The 17,518-nt window shown below is 50.9% G+C and overlaps 1 protein-coding gene and 1 long non-coding RNA gene across 3 annotated transcripts; both read left to right on the forward strand.

Annotated features, from left to right (window-relative positions):
- Positions 1–197: 197 nt before the first annotated feature.
- P2RY1 (purinergic receptor P2Y1) lies at positions 198–7,942 on the forward strand. Of its 2 annotated transcripts, XR_012650878.1 has the most exons (3): positions 198–477; positions 1,015–2,289; positions 2,801–7,942. XR_012650878.1 is itself a non-coding variant. In XM_075031229.1 (2 exons), exon 2 carries the CDS (start codon positions 1,083–1,085, stop codon positions 2,172–2,174), a length of 1,092 nt encoding a protein of 363 aa, XP_074887330.1. In that variant the 5' UTR covers positions 198–477; positions 1,015–1,082; the 3' UTR covers positions 2,175–7,942. The 2 variants fall into 2 exon arrangements, 1 of the variants encoding a protein (XP_074887330.1); XM_075031229.1 differs by having other exon boundaries at positions 1,015–7,942.
- Positions 7,943–14,743: 6,801 nt separating this feature from the next.
- On the forward strand, positions 14,744–17,312 carry LOC142033290 (uncharacterized). The gene is made up of 3 exons (XR_012651140.1): positions 14,744–14,935; positions 15,305–15,453; positions 16,473–17,312. It is a non-coding gene; the product is annotated as an uncharacterized LOC142033290 (long non-coding RNA).
- The last annotated feature ends 206 nt before the right edge of the window (positions 17,313–17,518 follow it).

Below are 17,518 nucleotides of genomic sequence, written 5' to 3' on the forward strand. Positions count from 1 at the left end.
CCCGAGGGAGGCGGGAGCGGCCCGCAGCCAGGGCTGTGCCGGGAGGGAAGGGGGCGTGGCGGGGGCTCCCCCAGCGCCCGCAGCCCCCTGCCCGCCCGCCATGTGCCGCGGGCGGGGAGCGGCGGGCGCCGCCCGCCTGCGAGGGCGGTGCGGAGGGCGGGCGGCGCGCCCCTGGGCCGAGTCGGCGCCTCGTCCCTCCCGCCCGCTCGCCCTCCCTCCCGCAGTCCGCCCGGGGCCGGCGCGCTGCCTCCCGCGGCAGAGGGGGCTGCGGCGGCGGCGGTGCCGCCATGGAGGGGCGCCCCGCGCCTCAGGCGCCGTAGAGCCCGGCCGCCCTGCCCTGCCCTGCCCTGCCCTGCCCGGCGATGGGAGCCGGCTCGGCCGGGGCAGCTGCGGGCGGGACGCCGCCCCCCGCCGGGCGGACGCTGCCGGCGGCGAGGAGAGGCGAGCGCGGGCTGAGGAGGGCGCCGAGGGAGGCAGGTGGGGGCGGCCCCGGCGGCTCCTCGGAGCCGGGCTGGGGCGCGGCGGCGGCGGCCGGGGGCGACGCGGGGAGCGGGCGGAGGCGGCCGGGGGGAGCCGGGCGGGCTGAGGCGACCCGGGGCGGGGAGGGAGCCGGGCGGGCGGAGGTGGGCTGAGGCGAGGCGGGCGGGACGCGGCGGGCTGTGGGACGAGGCCGGCGGCCGGGGCGCGGCGGTGCTCGCCTGAGGAGCGCGGGGGGAGCGGCCGGCCCCGCTCCCGCTGCCCCTTCGCGGCGCTCGCCCTCTCTCTCCGTCGCCTTCTCCCCGCTCTCGCCCCCGCTCCGCCTGCCCGGCCGGGAGCGGGGCCCGCCGGCGGCTGGCAGCCCCCCGCCCCCCCGCCGGGGTGTCCGCGACACTGGGGGGGGACGGTCCGCGCCCCACGCTAGACCGACCTGCGCGGGTGGGAGAAGGCTGAGCCGCTTGGAAGCCCGCTGAAGGAAAGCCGGGCAGGTCCCACCTTCCAGCCAGGGTTTCTTTGCTCTTTTCTTTTTCTTTTTAGATGCGCTGCTGTTCCCGTAGAGACTCTGTTGCTTCCCCTCAGACCTATGTGACTCGGGTGGAAGGATCATGACCGAAGTCCTCTTCTCTGCTGCTTTGAATGGAACTGAACCCAACCTATTATCCAGCAGCGGCTGGTCTGCGGGAAACGCCACCACCAAGTGTTCCCTGACCAAAACCGGCTTCCAGTTCTATTACCTGCCCACCGTCTACATTCTGGTCTTCATCACTGGGTTTTTGGGCAACAGCGTGGCCATCTGGATGTTTGTCTTCCACATGAGGCCTTGGAGCGGCATCTCGGTTTACATGTTCAACTTGGCCCTGGCCGATTTCTTGTACGTCTTGACTCTGCCCGCCCTCATCTTTTACTACTTCAATAAAACAGACTGGATCTTCGGCGATATCATGTGCAAGCTGCAGAGGTTCATCTTCCACGTGAACCTGTACGGCAGCATTTTGTTTCTAACGTGCATAAGTGTGCACAGGTACACGGGAGTGGTGCACCCCTTGAAGTCGCTGGGGAGGCTGAAGAAGAAGAACGCGGTGTACGTCAGCACCCTGGTCTGGGTCATTGTGGTGGCCGTGATTTCTCCCATACTCTTCTACTCGGGAACGGGGATAAGGAGAAATAAAACCACGACGTGCTACGACACGACGGCTGATGATTACCTGAGAAGTTACTTCATTTACAGCATGTGCACCACCGTGCTGATGTTCTGCATCCCATTCATACTGATTCTTGGTTGCTATGGGCTCATCGTGAAAGCTTTGATTTACAAAGATTTGGACAATTCTCCTCTCAGGAGAAAGTCGATTTACCTGGTTATTATTGTGTTGACGGTCTTTGCTGTGTCTTACCTTCCCTTCCACGTGATGAAGACCTTAAATCTAAGAGCCAGAGTGGATTTTCAGACTCCACAAATGTGTGCCTTCAACGATAAGGTTTATGCCACTTACCAAGTGACGAGGGGTCTGGCCAGCCTCAACAGCTGCGTCGACCCCATTCTTTATTTCCTGGCAGGCGATACCTTCCGAAGGCGGCTTTCCAGGGCGACCAGGAAATCGTCCAGAAGAAGTGAACACAACGTGCAGTCCAAAAGCGAGGAAATGACTCTCAATATTTTATCAGACTACAAACAGAACGGAGATACCAGTTTGTGAACAAATGCGAAAGATTTCGGAACAGTTTGAAAAAATCCTCCGCTTTGAGACAGTAGGATACTGTAGTGCTACAAGTGTGTGAGGAAAATCTACCAGTCTCTCAAATTCGCTTTAGGTAAAGCCTCATTTTCTGATCTTAGAAAAAGCCTAACAAAGTCAGTGGAAGATTTTTAATGGAAAATAACGTGTCAAAATTCAGCTTTCCTTCTCCTTACAATATTCTCATTTCTTTCTGACTTGTGTCAGATAAAGTAAAATGAAGTAAATCCCCTGAAGGAAGAAAGCGATCCGAGTGCTTCTGTTTTAATGACTTAGTCTCCCACGTTCAAAAATGTTCTCAATCAGCCTCTCTTTAAAAATAGGAAATAAAAATAAGAGCGAGCAGTATCTTCTCGTCTGAGGCTCAGTCCACATGCCTAGCCTTTCGCTCACTTGCCGTTGTAAACAAGTATTTAAATCAAAGTCACGATGCAGTTATCTCACCTTTGCAGTTTTATTACTTCTTCTTCTACTTCTAGTGTTGATAATTATTTGGTAGTTCGGTAGCATTTATGATTCAGTCTTCTTTGAGTGCCGGTGTTTTACAAAAGGTAGGCTTACTGATGTGTGCATGATTATGCTTTCAGATTACGATGGTTGTTCATGAAAAATCTGGACCCCCTTTAAAGGCAAATTGGCTTCCAGGTGAACTGACACCTCAGCCCCTGGCAGACAGATAAGCAGGTCGCTCTAGGAGCTGGTGCAAGCAGGCGCCTGCTTTGCACGTGCACGTAGCGGTGCGTTTCGTGAACAGATGTCGGCGGGCGATCGCGTGCGGAGGCGATTTGGTTCTGAGCGGCCGGCGGTCCGATCCTGCCTTCCGTGCTGAGGAGGACCGGCGCGTCGCCAGCCGGAGGAGCGGCGGGACGGGGCTGAGCACGGACTGGGCTCGCCTGGGGAGTGCCTGCGCCAGCTCTGCGGAGCTGGGGGCGAGACGCCCGTCCCAAAGGCTGACCCACATCGCGCCGCGGCGCGAACGCCTGACTGCCGGCGTTGGGAGCCTTGCTGGAGTTCTTTACGGGTAAAACGTGAGACGTGTGTGTGCTGGAAATAACTGTACCTTTCAGACAAGTAAAACTACAGTTGCTCGAGTTACCTGCGTTTTCGTTTGGTATGAAAATGTTTCTGTTCCTGGCAACCTTTAGAGGCAACCTAAGAGTTGTTTCCCAAGAAAATAATCGTTACGATGGATAATATAAATGGATTATATATTATATATACATATAAAAAATAATTGGGGGGAATTAATTTTTTTGTACTGTGACAAATAAATTACTGTATTAACGAGATGTTGCGATATACTACAGACTAAATCCGGCCCTTTATTATATATCTTCTCCAAATGTGGAACAGGTCATACAAAATTAGCCAAACTGCAATATTGTGTAACACAAGAGCTAGTGATGAGAGCACAGACGAAATCTCACATGAGCAGTCTTACTCATTTCTCATATTTTTAAGAAATGTATTTGAAAATATTGTGTGCTAAAAATGGTATGAAAGCATGCTCTAAATTATAAATTTAGTGTACAAAATTAAGTTCTATGTAATCCTAAGGGTGATTTTAACAAATCTTCATTCCTCCAGTCTTCATAGTAAAAGTAAAATATTTATATTTTACTTACTAATTTCCAGTGATTGGTAACAACAAGAATAGCTCTAGTTATTTTTTGACAACATTGTAAAGCAGCTTCTGTTCACACGTACAGCTTCTTAATCTGCCAAGTCCCTATTTATTGAACTTATTTATTAGAAAGCTAAATGTAAAGTACGTAAAGTGTGGTTCTCCGTGTTCATATTCAGAATTGGGCATTAATGGAAAATTTAACAGCATGTTTCAATCACTGTAATACTGTGTCTTCTAACAGAATATCTTTGTAATAAACTCAGTTCCACCCTGACTATTCACTGTTGATATGTAACCTAGTGATAAATTAAACTACTCATTTATAGCCTAGAGATAAATTAAACTACTGCTTAGGAAGCATAGCTTCTTAAGGCAATATTAAGATCTCATTTAGCCCTATAAGATGAAAAATGTAGAGGTAGTGAAGAAATCCCAACCAAGGGTCAATTGCTAATTAATCCCTACTGACAAAAGACTGTGGAACAGCACAGCCTATTTATATCACCGGAGAATGAGCCTGATTCACAATAAATGACTTCTCCTATTATGTGATTATTTGAGACTTCATTCAGCTGAGGCGTGTCTTGTTTGGAATGGCAGAGGAGTTAAATGGAGAGAGTGCATAAAAATAGGATATTCTCTGAATCTGCTTCTCTAGGTTTAAAATCGTGTTCATTTCCCAGCGTTTCGTGGTCTATTTCTCTCTTCTCTTTCAGTTAGGAAATAAAATGTTCCACTAATTCATGTCTGAAAAAAGATCCTAAACAGACATAGCAGAATGTAAAACCGCACACCCAGGTTGGTCCTTATGTAGTTACTTACAGTCTTTTTGCAATATGTCTCTTTAATATGGCAAAGTTGGCTGACTATTACAGTGTGTATGAAATCCAAGCGCAACAGAATTCTGCGGGCCCAGCTATAGCAGGCTGGGCAAGCTGCAGGAGAGACCCACGGTCTGGATAGACGCCCTGCCAGGGAGACCCACCTTCTGGAGCTCAGGACAGCCGTGCCTCTCTTGTATTGTCTTCCCTGCAGTCCTCTGGGTCTCGGACACCTGCCGTGGTTTTATGCTTTCCTCGTGAACCCGTTGAAAGCTCTCTCTGTTTCATCTTGCTTTGCTGAAGAGAACTCTGCAGTTGGCCAGATGATTCACCCAGTTCATTTCTGAGGTCTGTTCTGATACTTTATTTAGTGAAGATCACTTTTACCGATGATCAGCCGTGGCAGGCAACTGCACTCGGCATCTTCACCTCACAGAAGCGTACAGGAGCCTCCCACCGAACACTGAGAAGGATCGTTAAATGCATTTTACACACAGTTTATTTTCCATCTTTCAGATCCTATGGCCTGCAGAGCTAACACCTCACACCGCCTCCTGCTCCGATGTGACACCCTGCTGTACGAGATGTCACAGCCTCCTCTGAATCCAGCTGGCACTTGGAGCCGAGCCTCACCATCTCATGTAAAGTTCCTGCTCTTTTTGTAAGCGTTGCTGTATTTGACACGGGATAGTCACAACCTCTGCGAAGTCACACCAAATTCCCATCTCCTCCCACACGATTACTTTTTACCTGCAACGTGACGGAATCGTGTCTGTTGGGCCACCCCGTCAGAGAGGAGGCTGGTCAGACGGGGGATTGGACACCACCGGGACAAAAACCAGGCAGATCTTCTGCAGGCAGTGTGATGGCTCGAGCCATTAGCTCCTGGGGATCTTGGCAAGTCTTGTCAAATATTTGCCTTTTGGCACTTACCCTTATTATAATACGGAGGACAATTGGTCCACCACCGTTAGAGGCCCAAGGTGATTTCTGTGTTTATCTATAAACCTCTGTGATGGGAATGGTCGAAGAAGCCATTCCCTAAGCCACTCGACGGGAGTTTCTGATCTATCCGATATGCGAAGAGAAGGCACTCTCAGCTACAGCCTTTGGGCTGTTAATTAATAATCAATGCTGACGATGGGTTGGGTTTACTAGGAGCTAGATTCAGCACATTGTCTCACTACAGGAAGACCACCTAAAACTTCCATCTTCCCTTGTTGTGCTGTAGTAGCCTTCAGCTAGCAAATGAGATTAAATGTTCTATGATTTCACAGTCATGCTTTTAACCTATTTTTCCTCTGGGTATATTTGGGAATCTTTTAATAACTACAAATCATTCACTGAAGACACCAAAAGGTTTGAAGTAAATAGTTATTTAGAGCTTAAGTTTTGCCAAAGCATTCTACAATGCTCCACGCTGAAACAAATTATTATTCATTAGCTATATTTTGCTTCCTCCCGCTCACAGGGTTACTTTTTTTTCTCGTTTATGCCCATTAACTCTTACATATGGTAATCTTTAACAGAAAATGAAATCGTTATGAAACCTGCGCATGATCTGCTGTCAGTTTGTACATTCTTGTAACGCAGCACCACGGATTTTTTTGTTTTAATCCAGTTCATATGACACCAAGTTAACAAAATAATGATGAGACATAGGGAACCAGAAGTATCTTGCCTGACCCTGTTCTCAGCAGGAGATTGGACTCGATGCCCCGGTAAGCTGCCTCCCAGCCCGAATTCCCCTGCGATCCCGCGGCAGTTGGCTGTGGGAAGCTGGAGGGCCATTTCGGTGGCTGACGGCCCGCCGCAGAGCATCCCGCTGTCTTCCTGGCCGTGCCCAAGGACAGAAGCTTAAGATCTGTTTCCATAGTGTGGTCCCATAGGCTAAACCCTTGAGGCCATGCTGCATGAGCCCAAAGAGGGGTCGTGCCGAGTTTTCCTGAGCCTGGCATCCCCTTTCTGGATGAGGCAGGACAGGGTGGGGGGGACAGCGGGACACAAGGCTCCGGGCGCGTTGGGTGCCTCTGGCGCAGGTGCCCAGCCGAGCTGCAGGAGCCGCGGCTGCTCCGGCTGCGGGGCTGAGTCCGTCTGGAGCCCGCTGAGCCCAGCGTGCTGGTTCCGCTAGCGCTGGTCCCGCCGGGAGCTGGGCAGAACGCGGTATGGAAAGGGGCTCTTCTTCCCCGCTGCCACACACAGGCAGTCCCACCTGGAAAGGCAGGGCTGTAGCAGGTAAACGCGCTGGCCCCGGGGGTGCCAGGAGACAAAAAAACTGCTAATTGCCTTTCTGGGGTTTGGGTTTTTTTTTCCTTGTTACTAGTTCTTGTCTTCAGATTGGTCCAGAACAAAAACATTAATGAGGAGTGGTTTGTCTTAACACAGGTATTGCTTACTTCTGTGATAAGCTCATTATTTTTCAAGTCTATACATTCGTACTTGTTACCTGCCATGGTTAGTCTTCACTTCTGGTAACATTTTTGAAGGAAGCTATAGGCCTGAAGTTGAATTTCAGTATGAAAAATGTGTTCCAAGCTCCTGAGCAGCTGTGCTCAACATCTGCCGGTTGCAAACTGGGGGTGGTGCAAGCGCTGGGACCAGTAGAGCTGCGGGGGGGGGGTGAAACGCTGACCCTCGGGTGGACGTTGGTTTAGACAACACTAAAAGCCCTTAACTTTAAAAAAACCCACAGCAACTATAGCTGCTTGAATAGGACTCTTTCACCTTGCTTACATTTGCTGTATTATTTCTAACTTCAGGTGCTTTGCACTGAATCAGAATCTACTACAGAATAGTATTTCCAGAGCCTAACTGTATTGGCACAGTAATTTCAGATACTTTGAAGACATACGACTTGTGAATTAAAACCACTACTTATTTTGTGGCTGTGAATTACAGTGTGTTTCAAGGATATACGTGAAAATGTTTATTTTTCTATTGTACTGTGATTTTAATATTGTTGAGTAGGTTTAATTTTTGTGTAAATACTAGTGAAATTTGACTGCAATGTCTGCAGAGACAGTGCTACTTGGTATTTAAGCTCAGGTTATGTAACTGCTTTAATTAAATAGTAGTAAAAAAAATCCCCTTATTTGTCTATAATTTTAATGAATAAAAAGATTTTGTTTTTTAATAAAGCACGAGGTTGTTTGCATGTACATTTACTGTTAGGCATGGCTTTTGAAGTCGTAACTATTTTTAGTGGCAGCAGAACTGCAGCCACAGAGTTACTGGCACTGTACCTAGCAACCTCACTTTGAAACCGCTCCAATAAAATTATGAAACCCTTTTTCTGCCTTTTGTATTATTGCAATTAATTCATGTTTCCAGGTGATTCTTCAGGCAGCGCTATGTACTTAAAAACAGATAATAAAAGCTTTGCAAGATACATAAAGTTTAAAACCTTGCGAAGAACCAGGTGGATCAACTGAGAATCCAAAGAAGTGAGTAAATGAATGATGCTTCGTCTTGTAGGATTTGAGGGGACAGCATGTCCGCCGGTGCTGGTGAATGACTCTCTCGTAACAGAGACAGAGGTAATATGTGTGTGCGGTTCTGCGGGCAGAGGGCTGACCCAGCACCCCCCCCACCCGCTCCAAGCATCTCTCCCATTTCTAGCATTTGGCCGGAGAAGAACCTGCTCCCAGTCCCTCTCCCTTTTCCTCTGCAGCTCCCGCTCGGCCTCGGGTATTTCTTCCTCCAGTTACTGTCCAGCACTGTCCAGTTACTGTCCACTGTAATCTGACAGCCTGGAGTGCATCGCCCGGTCTGGGCAGACCAAAAGCTCAATCTGTCTGTACAGAAACTTCCTTTTTTCCTCTTCGGCGATGGCTGCTGCCTGTTGATTTTGGTGCAGAGTGCAGAGTGACTCTTCCTTCCCAAACGGCTTAACATTTAAAACCCAACTAAAATATTTGACCCCCCATTTTATCCATCCCTTGCCTGACAATATAGGTATTTCAGATTTTATGTTGACCTCTATTTTCATGCCATCGACGTGTTTCACTGCCTGCAGCCACCCTGACTTCACACAGCGCAGAGTTTCGTTCTGCTCCCCCCTTTATTCACACGGGACAGCCGCGGTGCCTGGAGGCAGCCCCGCTCCGGGGGCCTTGGCCTGGGGATGCTGCTGGGATTGCTCCGAAGGGCCGGGGGTGCAGTCGCATCCTGGCTTCCCGCAGCAGCACAGTTGCTTTGGGGGACAATTCCTGACGACTTCTTGCTGTTCCAGTAACTGCATGAGGCAAAAACCCCAGCGCACGGACCAAGGACCCAGACCCTCAGCTGGCGCTGCAAGGGTCTCTGCTGTTGAAGAATTTTTGATCCTGCAAACTGAAGGTACGGTTGTGGGGCACTGACAGCGATGCTGAGGTGCAAACTGCAGGTACATGGGGTATAAAAGATTGATATTTCATTTATTTCACCTGCTTTAAGATTTATTTACCTCTTTTTTTCCCCTCATTCTTCGTTTATCTTTGCACTTCAGGAAAATGTTTTAGCTTTGCTGTAGTATCCCTTCAATTGTAATGATATTTTCTTGTCAGTAAATGGATTCCATCTTCAACAAATAGTGCTATTTCATGCCTTTCTGAAGTGCCCTTTCCCATCCAACACCCTCTAAGACCCGATGGCCTCCTCTACCCTCAGCACAGAAACCTTTAAATACTCACAAGTAACTCAGGTCTAGAAGCACTGGGGTTTGTAAAGCTCTGCTCTTGCTGATTATATTTAACATAAACAGCAACATACAGGATGTAAACACCATATTTTAATACTCAAACTGATTGTGCATTTATTTCTGGCTTCCTTTAGCCGTGGCCTAAGCGTGCAAATGCAGTTTGCTGTCACCCTGGCAGATGTGAGGCAGCTCGTGAACATAGGGAATATTTGTTTATAAACTTTTTTTTAAAATTATCCTACAGCATTAGAAAATAGAAGACAAGCCTGTGGCGATAGGCAACGGGCTGAATAGATAAATAATTAAATAAATGGGGGTTTTCAAACTGTGCAGCTCAGGTTTCTGCTGCCAGCATCAGGCTCCTGCCCTGATGGGAGCGGGAGGGAGATGCCGGGAATGCCGCTGTACGGTTGGGGCTGAATGCAGGCGGGCTGGGCTGGGAGCAGGTCAATGCCGGGAGGCTACCGGGAGAAGTGCCACATTCCCGTGGGGTTTACCCTAAATCATTGCCAGCAGCGAGGTGGGCAGCCGGTGCACAGCCCCGCCGGACTCGGTGGGGTCCCATCCCTGCTGCCGGTGCAGGCAGCCCCGCAGCTGCATCCCTGCCCCGCAGCCGTGCCTGCAGCCCCGCGGGGCTTAAACCTGACCGAGGGTTAGGTGTGAGAGATGCAGAGTTTTTGGTGCCGCTGAGGCTGAACCAACTGTAGTCTGCTGGCAGAAATATAAATACCCAGAGACTTCACGAGTTACATGGCAGCTGAGTGTGGGTGTCACAAATGCTAGCAGTGCCTCTACGTGAGGTACCGAGAGGACAGTGAAGTGCTGGGTGTATTTATAGCCCCCGGGGCGCGCACACCAGCACAGTGGTCCTTGGGGACCGGCGTCGCCCCTCTGCCAGGTGGCAGTGACCCACCGCCCTCCCCAGCCCCGCGGTGGGAGCAGGGTGCCGAGGTGACCACCCTTCTGCCAGCTCGCCCGCTTGCTCCTGGCCAGCAGCCGGGCTGCACGAACGGCTCAGCATACTGGCAGGACAGGAGCAGACATACGCCGGACTTCCCAGCTGAGGATCAGGCAGCGAGTCCCACGGGAAAACCCGTTACCAAGGTCCTGAGCGGCTGCGCCTCTGCCTGTGCGTGCCCCCCCCCGGGCTGCTGCCGGCCCGTGGGAGCATCCTTGTGTCCCTGAGTGACCACTGGAAGATCCACTCATTTAAAGTGCTCAGAACACCATTTACCCTTCCTGGCATTCCCATATAGCTAAGGAACAGCAGAGCTATTTATGTAAATAATTCATAAAAGTCTTCTCCATTCAGTTTCTGGCTCTTCCGTGCAGCAGCCGCCCTGCACGCTCCTCCCGCAGACTGCGGCAGCAACCCAGGGACAGACGGAAATCCGTCAGCAAGAGCCCTGCCGCTCTCGTGGACCTTACCCGGCAGGGCGAGTGCCTCAGCTCTGCTTTAGTGATGTTAAGAACCAAAGCCAGGTCCCTAATACATGATACTGGCCCTTGACGGGGCCACTTCCACGCTTGCACTGTGTGAAAGAACGTGATGGCCGTGAGCGCACCGTGACACAGGGACCGGGGCATCCCTCCCACTCAAGGCCAGACACCCAGGACACGGTCACGCTGGCAGCACGTGCTCCCCAACAGAGATTTCTCTGTGAAAGCGGGGTTGGTTGGTCAAAAATGCGTTTCCTTCCACTGCGAATAACGGCCTTTTGTAGGAAACTGATTTTTCTCCAAGACGGTCGCTGAGAAATGACCCAGCTATGGAGTTAACTGCCAGCTCAGCGGAGTTCGGGTGAGAGGTGGGCTGTAGAGCAGCTAGCGTCAGCTCTAGGGCATCATGAGCCAGCATTTGGGTTATCGTAGTGCCGCGGCCACACCTTGATACCAGGCCACCCAAAGAGCCAGAAGGGACTGGCAGAGGCGGGGAAGGGACGATCCTGCACGCAGCTGAGCATCCCGAAACGATGCGCTGGAGGCTTGGGGCACAGCCCTGGCACCTACGGAGGAGGGCTTGCTTGCTTGGTCTCTCTGGGACCCAGCTGGGAGAAGCTCTTGGGGGTTATACGCAGTTTTCGTACCACATATTATGCTATTATTAATTTCAGAATTAAGGAGTACTTATAAGAACCCATATAAGTTTAATCCTTTGCAGACTACTTGCATGGTAGAATTTGAATATGCTCAGTGTAAACAACTAAGTTCAGTTTTACATGGAAAACAAATAAACTTTGCATTGTAGAGGAGAAATTATTTATTTGTTTGGTATTACTGGGCCTTTTTTATGGTAAATTTGTTGAACGACACTGCCTTTACGAGAGCCTGCTGCTCCTTCCCTAAAGGCTCCTCTGACCGTGCCACGAGCGAGCAGTGTCAGCACTGACCCTGGTGACCAGGAACAATTCCAGCACGGCCGAACCCCTCCTGTGCTGAACCGGGACAGGGGTCCGGGCCCGCCGTGGGTGCCACAGTTGCTGGAGCCGACGACATTGGGCTCAGCCAAACTGAAGTCCATCTCTCCCCCTTTGAAGGTTGTGCCTGACATTGCGATGTGCACATCTGCATTAAAGGGAAGAACCTGCGGTTCTGTCGTGGCTGCTTTTCCTGGGCACAGGCTCGCTCTGCACGGCCCCACTGGCACCAGCTGCCCTTCGGCTGGCTCTTCCCTTGGCCAAAAATGTGTCAGGTGTCCCCAGCATGGCCAGAAGCTCCTTCTGCACCACAGACCCTGGGGACTTGCTTCACTTGCCACACTGAGAAACTTCTTTTCTGCTCCGAGAAAGCGTCAGCAGCAGAGAGAAACGCCTCCTGAACAGCAGGTGCCTTCAGAACCATAGATGGATGCAAAATGAAGTCATACAGATTCTGTCTCAGCGTATGGACAGACCAGTACATCCCATGTAACCAGTAAGAGCAGTACGTCGTGTGGATTTTGTTCCTGCTCCAGGAGAGCTGTGAATTAGTGGCGCTGCCCCACAGCACATCCCAGGGGACACACGCAGCTTCGGCAGGAAACCTGGGACCAGCACAGGCAGACATTATAAAATCCCAGTTAAAAATAGTAAGCCACTTTTTGCTCTAGGGAGGGGACTGTACCTATGAATTTTAGTTTACGAAGTCAAGCATAATTTCTGCAAAAAGAAATCACAAATGATCAGCCCCTTCAGATAATTCCAGAGGTGCTCACCAGCCACCAGCAGCCGGAGGAGCCGGCCGAGCCCACGGGACGAGGAGACGGTGGGGCTGGACGACGGCGCTGCGAAGAGCCCACGTTGTGCTGACAAGGGGCAGGAGCCAGGACAGAGCTGGGCATGCAATCATGTAATTATTTATTTCCACCAGCAACTCTCATTTCCCTGTTTTCTACTATATTCATTCCCTAACTGGCAATGTCCTCTACCACGTACCTCCACGGCAGATGCTCAGGGCGGCAGTGCCGGCCAGGGACCACCGGCTGGAGCCCGGCTGCTGAACCAGCCCATCCCCACCCCTGTCCCCATCCCGTCCCCATCCCTGTCCCCATCCCGTCCCCATTCCTTCCCCATCCCATCCCCATCCCAGCCACAGGCTCCGTATAGGGCCCCAGGACCTGGCCGTGCGCTGCTGAGGATGGGTTTTGCCTCTCCCTGCTCCCCTCAGCCGCAGTTAGGCAAACAGAACATGAAAAATGGCCTTGCAGGGTTTTTGTAGCAATTACCAACGCGACGACAACAACCAGGCCAGATAAAAGCAGCGCGCCCAGGCTTTGCCTGGGCTTTCTTTTGAGCTGCAGCTTTCATCTGCCTCAGCAATGTGTCAGGACACGTTTGGCACAAATAAAAAAGTAAGTTGTTGTTTAACATTCTTGTGTATTACTGAGTGGTGGCAGTGATGCTTCCTGTAAAACATATCTGCGAGCGTGGCAAAGCTGTTTGATATTACAGCCTTATTTAAAACAGCATTTAGATAGTAAAAGCAGTCATTTCCCTCCATCCCCACACACCAGCTACCCATTAAAATTCCTTCTCATGCTCTTGCACAAAGACTAATTTTGGCAAGAGACTGACTTGCCCTAGATTTTTAAAAGACTACTTGTTTTAAAACAAAGTCCTTCGGGGAAGGGAGAGAGCCAGGAGAAGGTCTGCTTCCTCTCCCTGCCCGCCCCAGTCCCGTGATGGCCCCGACACCCCTCAGCCCATCACCCCTGGCCCAGGCGGGTGCAGCAGCATCTTCCCCCCCCATGGAGGGGGCTCCCGGCCCCGCGGAGGGGTGCTGGAGGGGAGCGGGAGCTTGGGGCACCGAGCAGGAGGAGCCAGGGGAAGATTGAAAAGCTGCTGTTCGCCTTGACATTTATACGCTAAAAATAAAGTTTCCGAAGTTAAATGGTTTTAAAAAAAATTATGCCGATATTCAGATATTACTTAAGGGACTCAATTCAGAGTAAAAGCTCTGGTTTTATAAGCTGGCTTTCACTACCATCAGAATAGCTTTTCACCAAAATGATCTTTTATTTCAAAGCTGTTTCCTCGCCTTCAGACACTGGGCAAAATGTCACTTCACAGTGATAACTGAGCACAGCAAAAATCAGAAGAAAAACGACCTCCAGGTGTCCAATGTAACACCACAGAAAATAGGTACAGAGAGACCCATGGAGGCAAATTAACAACTAAACCCTCACTTCAAGCAGATGGAGAAGGCTGACTTGACTGTTTGGATGTGATTCAATGAAAATGTTCTCTTGCCTTCCCTTTCTGCATGGGGAATAAATCTGCAAAGAAAAACATTTCTCTTTGCTGTTTGCTGGCAGGACTAGTATCATACCAGTGATATCTAGCATTGCTACAGCCAGCTTCATATGCGTTTCTTAGTAAGTACACTGAAAATCTTCTTTGCTGGCTCCGGGATCATCAACAGGTTGCTAAAACGGAGAGGTTAAATACCAGTGAATACCAGTGAAGACCAATCCCCAGTAAAGGGCTGTATAAGCACTTGCCTTTAATGGACGTACGTAAGCAAGCAGACCTGAATTTTTGGCTAGCAGCTCTCTGCAGCACTCCCACCCCAGGCCACGGTGCCCTGCAAGGGACGGCTCCACAGCGGGATGCTGCCTGTAAAACCTCCGCAGGCGCGGAGGACACGGGACGGAGCCCAGCGCGGCCGCAGCACCCACCTCCCCACTCCCAGCAAATTCACCCCGTCACCCCATGCCGGGCTCGGACAGCGAGAAGGGGCCAGGGCCGGTACCCACACTGTCACCCGTGGGCCGGATCCGCGGCTGCTGACGCCAGCGGAGAGGCTCCACGTTGGGTTTGCAGCCCCGGCACACTGCCCCGAACCTTCTCCAGCGGGTTTGGTCAGCGGCTCTGCTCGTTTAAGCTCTCCTGCAACTGATACTGGAAGGGATGACTCAGCCCTAAGTATAGTTATCTGCACCCAAAATAGAGCGGAGCCCTGCCTGCAGCTCGCCCGGCTCACGGGGTGCGTGTCAGCCCGCTGACGGCTCCTCGCTCGGCCGGAGCTGAAGGTGCGATGCGGAGCGGCAGCTCGCAGGCAGCGCGGGCTTTTCACCTGCTTCGGAGCAATCAGCAGCCATCCCAGAGGGGATTTTGAAGTAAACCTTCGGAAATTAATTCGCTTTCCTTCCCAGAATTGCATGGCTACTTTGTATTTCTATAGAAACAAAAGCTTTCAGTTGCTGTTTTTCTTAATCAATTTATCCTAACCAGAGAGCTTATGAATAGGATCAATTTACACTGCATCTAAAAATACACTATCAACTACATACGTACATATCTAAGGGGGGAAGTGTGTATAACTACGTGCATGTGTACCTAAAATGCTAAGATCCAATTGTAATTTATACTATTTTTTTCCACTTTAAATGACACATTTGAAATTGCTTACTGCAGTACTCAGCCTCGCAGGGAGAGAAGTTGTACAGCTTCTGTCTGAGATGTTTTCTACTACCCTCGTTTTACAGGGGCTGAAGAAACAGGTACTCCCAGCGTGTTCCCCCAAAGCCCCCTGCACTGCCTGGGGCTCGGAGCCACAGCCCTGGGAATTCATGCTGGCCGAGAACATACGGCAGTGAATGCAGCCCCATCGGCAGAACAGCCCCCTTCCCCAAAGGTCTGGTATCCCAGTGACCAACTTGCTTTAATATGGCCCTTGCTGCAGTTACCGTAAGCGTTTTAGGATTTCAAAGTTAGAAATTCCTGATACTTTGCTGTAAAGGGTGGGGAGGCAGGAAACGTGATGCACTGGCAATGGACAAATGGTGCTTTGGTAATTTGCCCCTGTGCCCATAAGAGTCGGGAGCAGATCTAGAAGCACTGGTAAGTTCACACCGGTGGGAAATCTCCAGGAGGGAGCAGAGGAGCCGGGGCCACTCAGCCCCATCGCCCTTTTCGTCAGCATCCAACGCCAAGAAGATGAGGGGCTGTGTTCTGGGCTCTGCTTCGCCTCTTAGACTGAACTGTTTAAAATATCAAACAAAAGAATTTGCCTCTTGGGCTAAGACAAACTTGAATTAAATTGTGACAGGGTCTACCCCAGCAAACCCCAGAAATAATTTGCAGGCTGCGAGACGCTCCTGCGTCTCCTCGGTGCGACCCTGCTGCCAGCAGGAGAGGCGCTGGCTGTGCTGCTGCCTCGCCTTCCCCCACCGCCGCGGTACGCCTAATGGCAGCTAGTGAATACAAACCTTCGGCTTAATTACTGCATTATGACTAACCTCGCTGTCATCACTACCTGTAATTAAATGCCAGATTTAATATTTGAAGCTAAGCAGGTGACATGGCAGGAACAGAGGCTGCCCGGAGCAGCCTTGCTGGGGCGCGGTATTTCCCAGCCCCATTTCGGAGCCAGGGCGCTTTCAGCAGCAGCCGCCAGCCCCGCTCCTCCTGCACCACCGACACGCAGGTGGGACGGGCTGAGCCCACGGGGCAGCCGAGGGGGCTCGGGCAGGCTGCGGCCCCCGGCCCGCTGCCCCGGGGTGCTCTGCGTCGGGCTGATGGGGGGAAGAGCCCCAGCCTGATGCTGGGGGGCAAAAGGACTTAGGAAGTAGAAGTCAGGTGGCTTTAGCCGAAACGAGAACAGCAGATTCATTTTACCATGGCAAAGTGCAGTGAATTACTAATTTTCTACAGGTTTTTCTCTACCTTCTGAGATAGATACCCTCATCTTGCTCCGTGTTGCCAAAGCAGCAGCTCCTCCATTTGCCCATGTCGGTGCCTCTCGAGGTAGATGTGCTGCACCTCACCTGCCGCAGCACAAGATACCGAGGGGCCCAGGGACACTGGGGCTGAATCAGGCTGTGCACCCCCAAAATCCACCGGGATGCCTGGACTGAACCAGGCTGTGCACCCCCAGAAATCCCTGGGATCTGGGCTGTGCACCCCCAGGATGCTGGGGCTGAACTGGTCTGTGCACCCCCAGAAATCCCCCAGGATGCTGGGGCTGAACTGGTCTGTGCACCCCCAGAAATTCCGCAGGACACCAGGGCTGAACCGGGCTGTGCACCCCCAGAAATCCCCAGGTGGGAGCTGCAGCAGCACGCCCACCGGGCTGGTGCTCCTCAAGAAGCTTTTGCTCTTTTCCTAGTAATACTTTTAAGGGTATAAATATGCATATGAGATCACTCAAAATGAGTCATTTTTCAGTGTCATCTAGTTATTAGTTATATTATATGATATTTGCCAGCTCATATTGTAAACAGTTACTTTATATAACATATGGAGAAGTGTGTCAGGCTGCCAGTGGTTTTCAAGATCTCTGCTTTGAAAACGATTTGAGTGTGATGCTCGTTTTCATCGACTCCAAACCTGTAAAGTTGTTAACACGTTTTATCCAGTAAAATGAGGTGTAATGCAGGTGCAGGTGTCATGAAAACTTTTGAACTATGCTCTCTGTGTGAAGGAGATAATTTCCCCGATGCCTAATGCCCTTGCTAGCACTGATACTGTGATTTGAAGAAAAGTCAGCAACAACGAAAGAAATAAAAGGTCCCTGTAACACTATTCAGTTTTATGCAGGAAGCATGCGTCAGGGCTGGCACCGCTTCCCTTCCCATAGATCTGCTTGGACTCTCTCTTGCAAACTATCGGCTGATGCTGAAGACTCCTGCTCTCCTTGCAGGCTACAATTTGTCATTTGCAGACTTTAATGTAAAAATATGTAGGCGCAATCTGGAGAT

Source organism: Buteo buteo, chromosome 7 (genome assembly GCF_964188355.1).
Source record: "Buteo buteo chromosome 7, bButBut1.hap1.1, whole genome shotgun sequence".
Lineage (NCBI taxonomy): Eukaryota > Metazoa > Chordata > Aves > Accipitriformes > Accipitridae > Buteo > Buteo buteo.

Excerpts from the sequence above, each read along its gene's own strand:
- P2RY1 (XM_075031229.1), top strand. The coding sequence starts at position 1,083 with ATGACCGAAGTCCTCTTCTCTGCTGCTTTGAATGGAACTGAACCCAAC.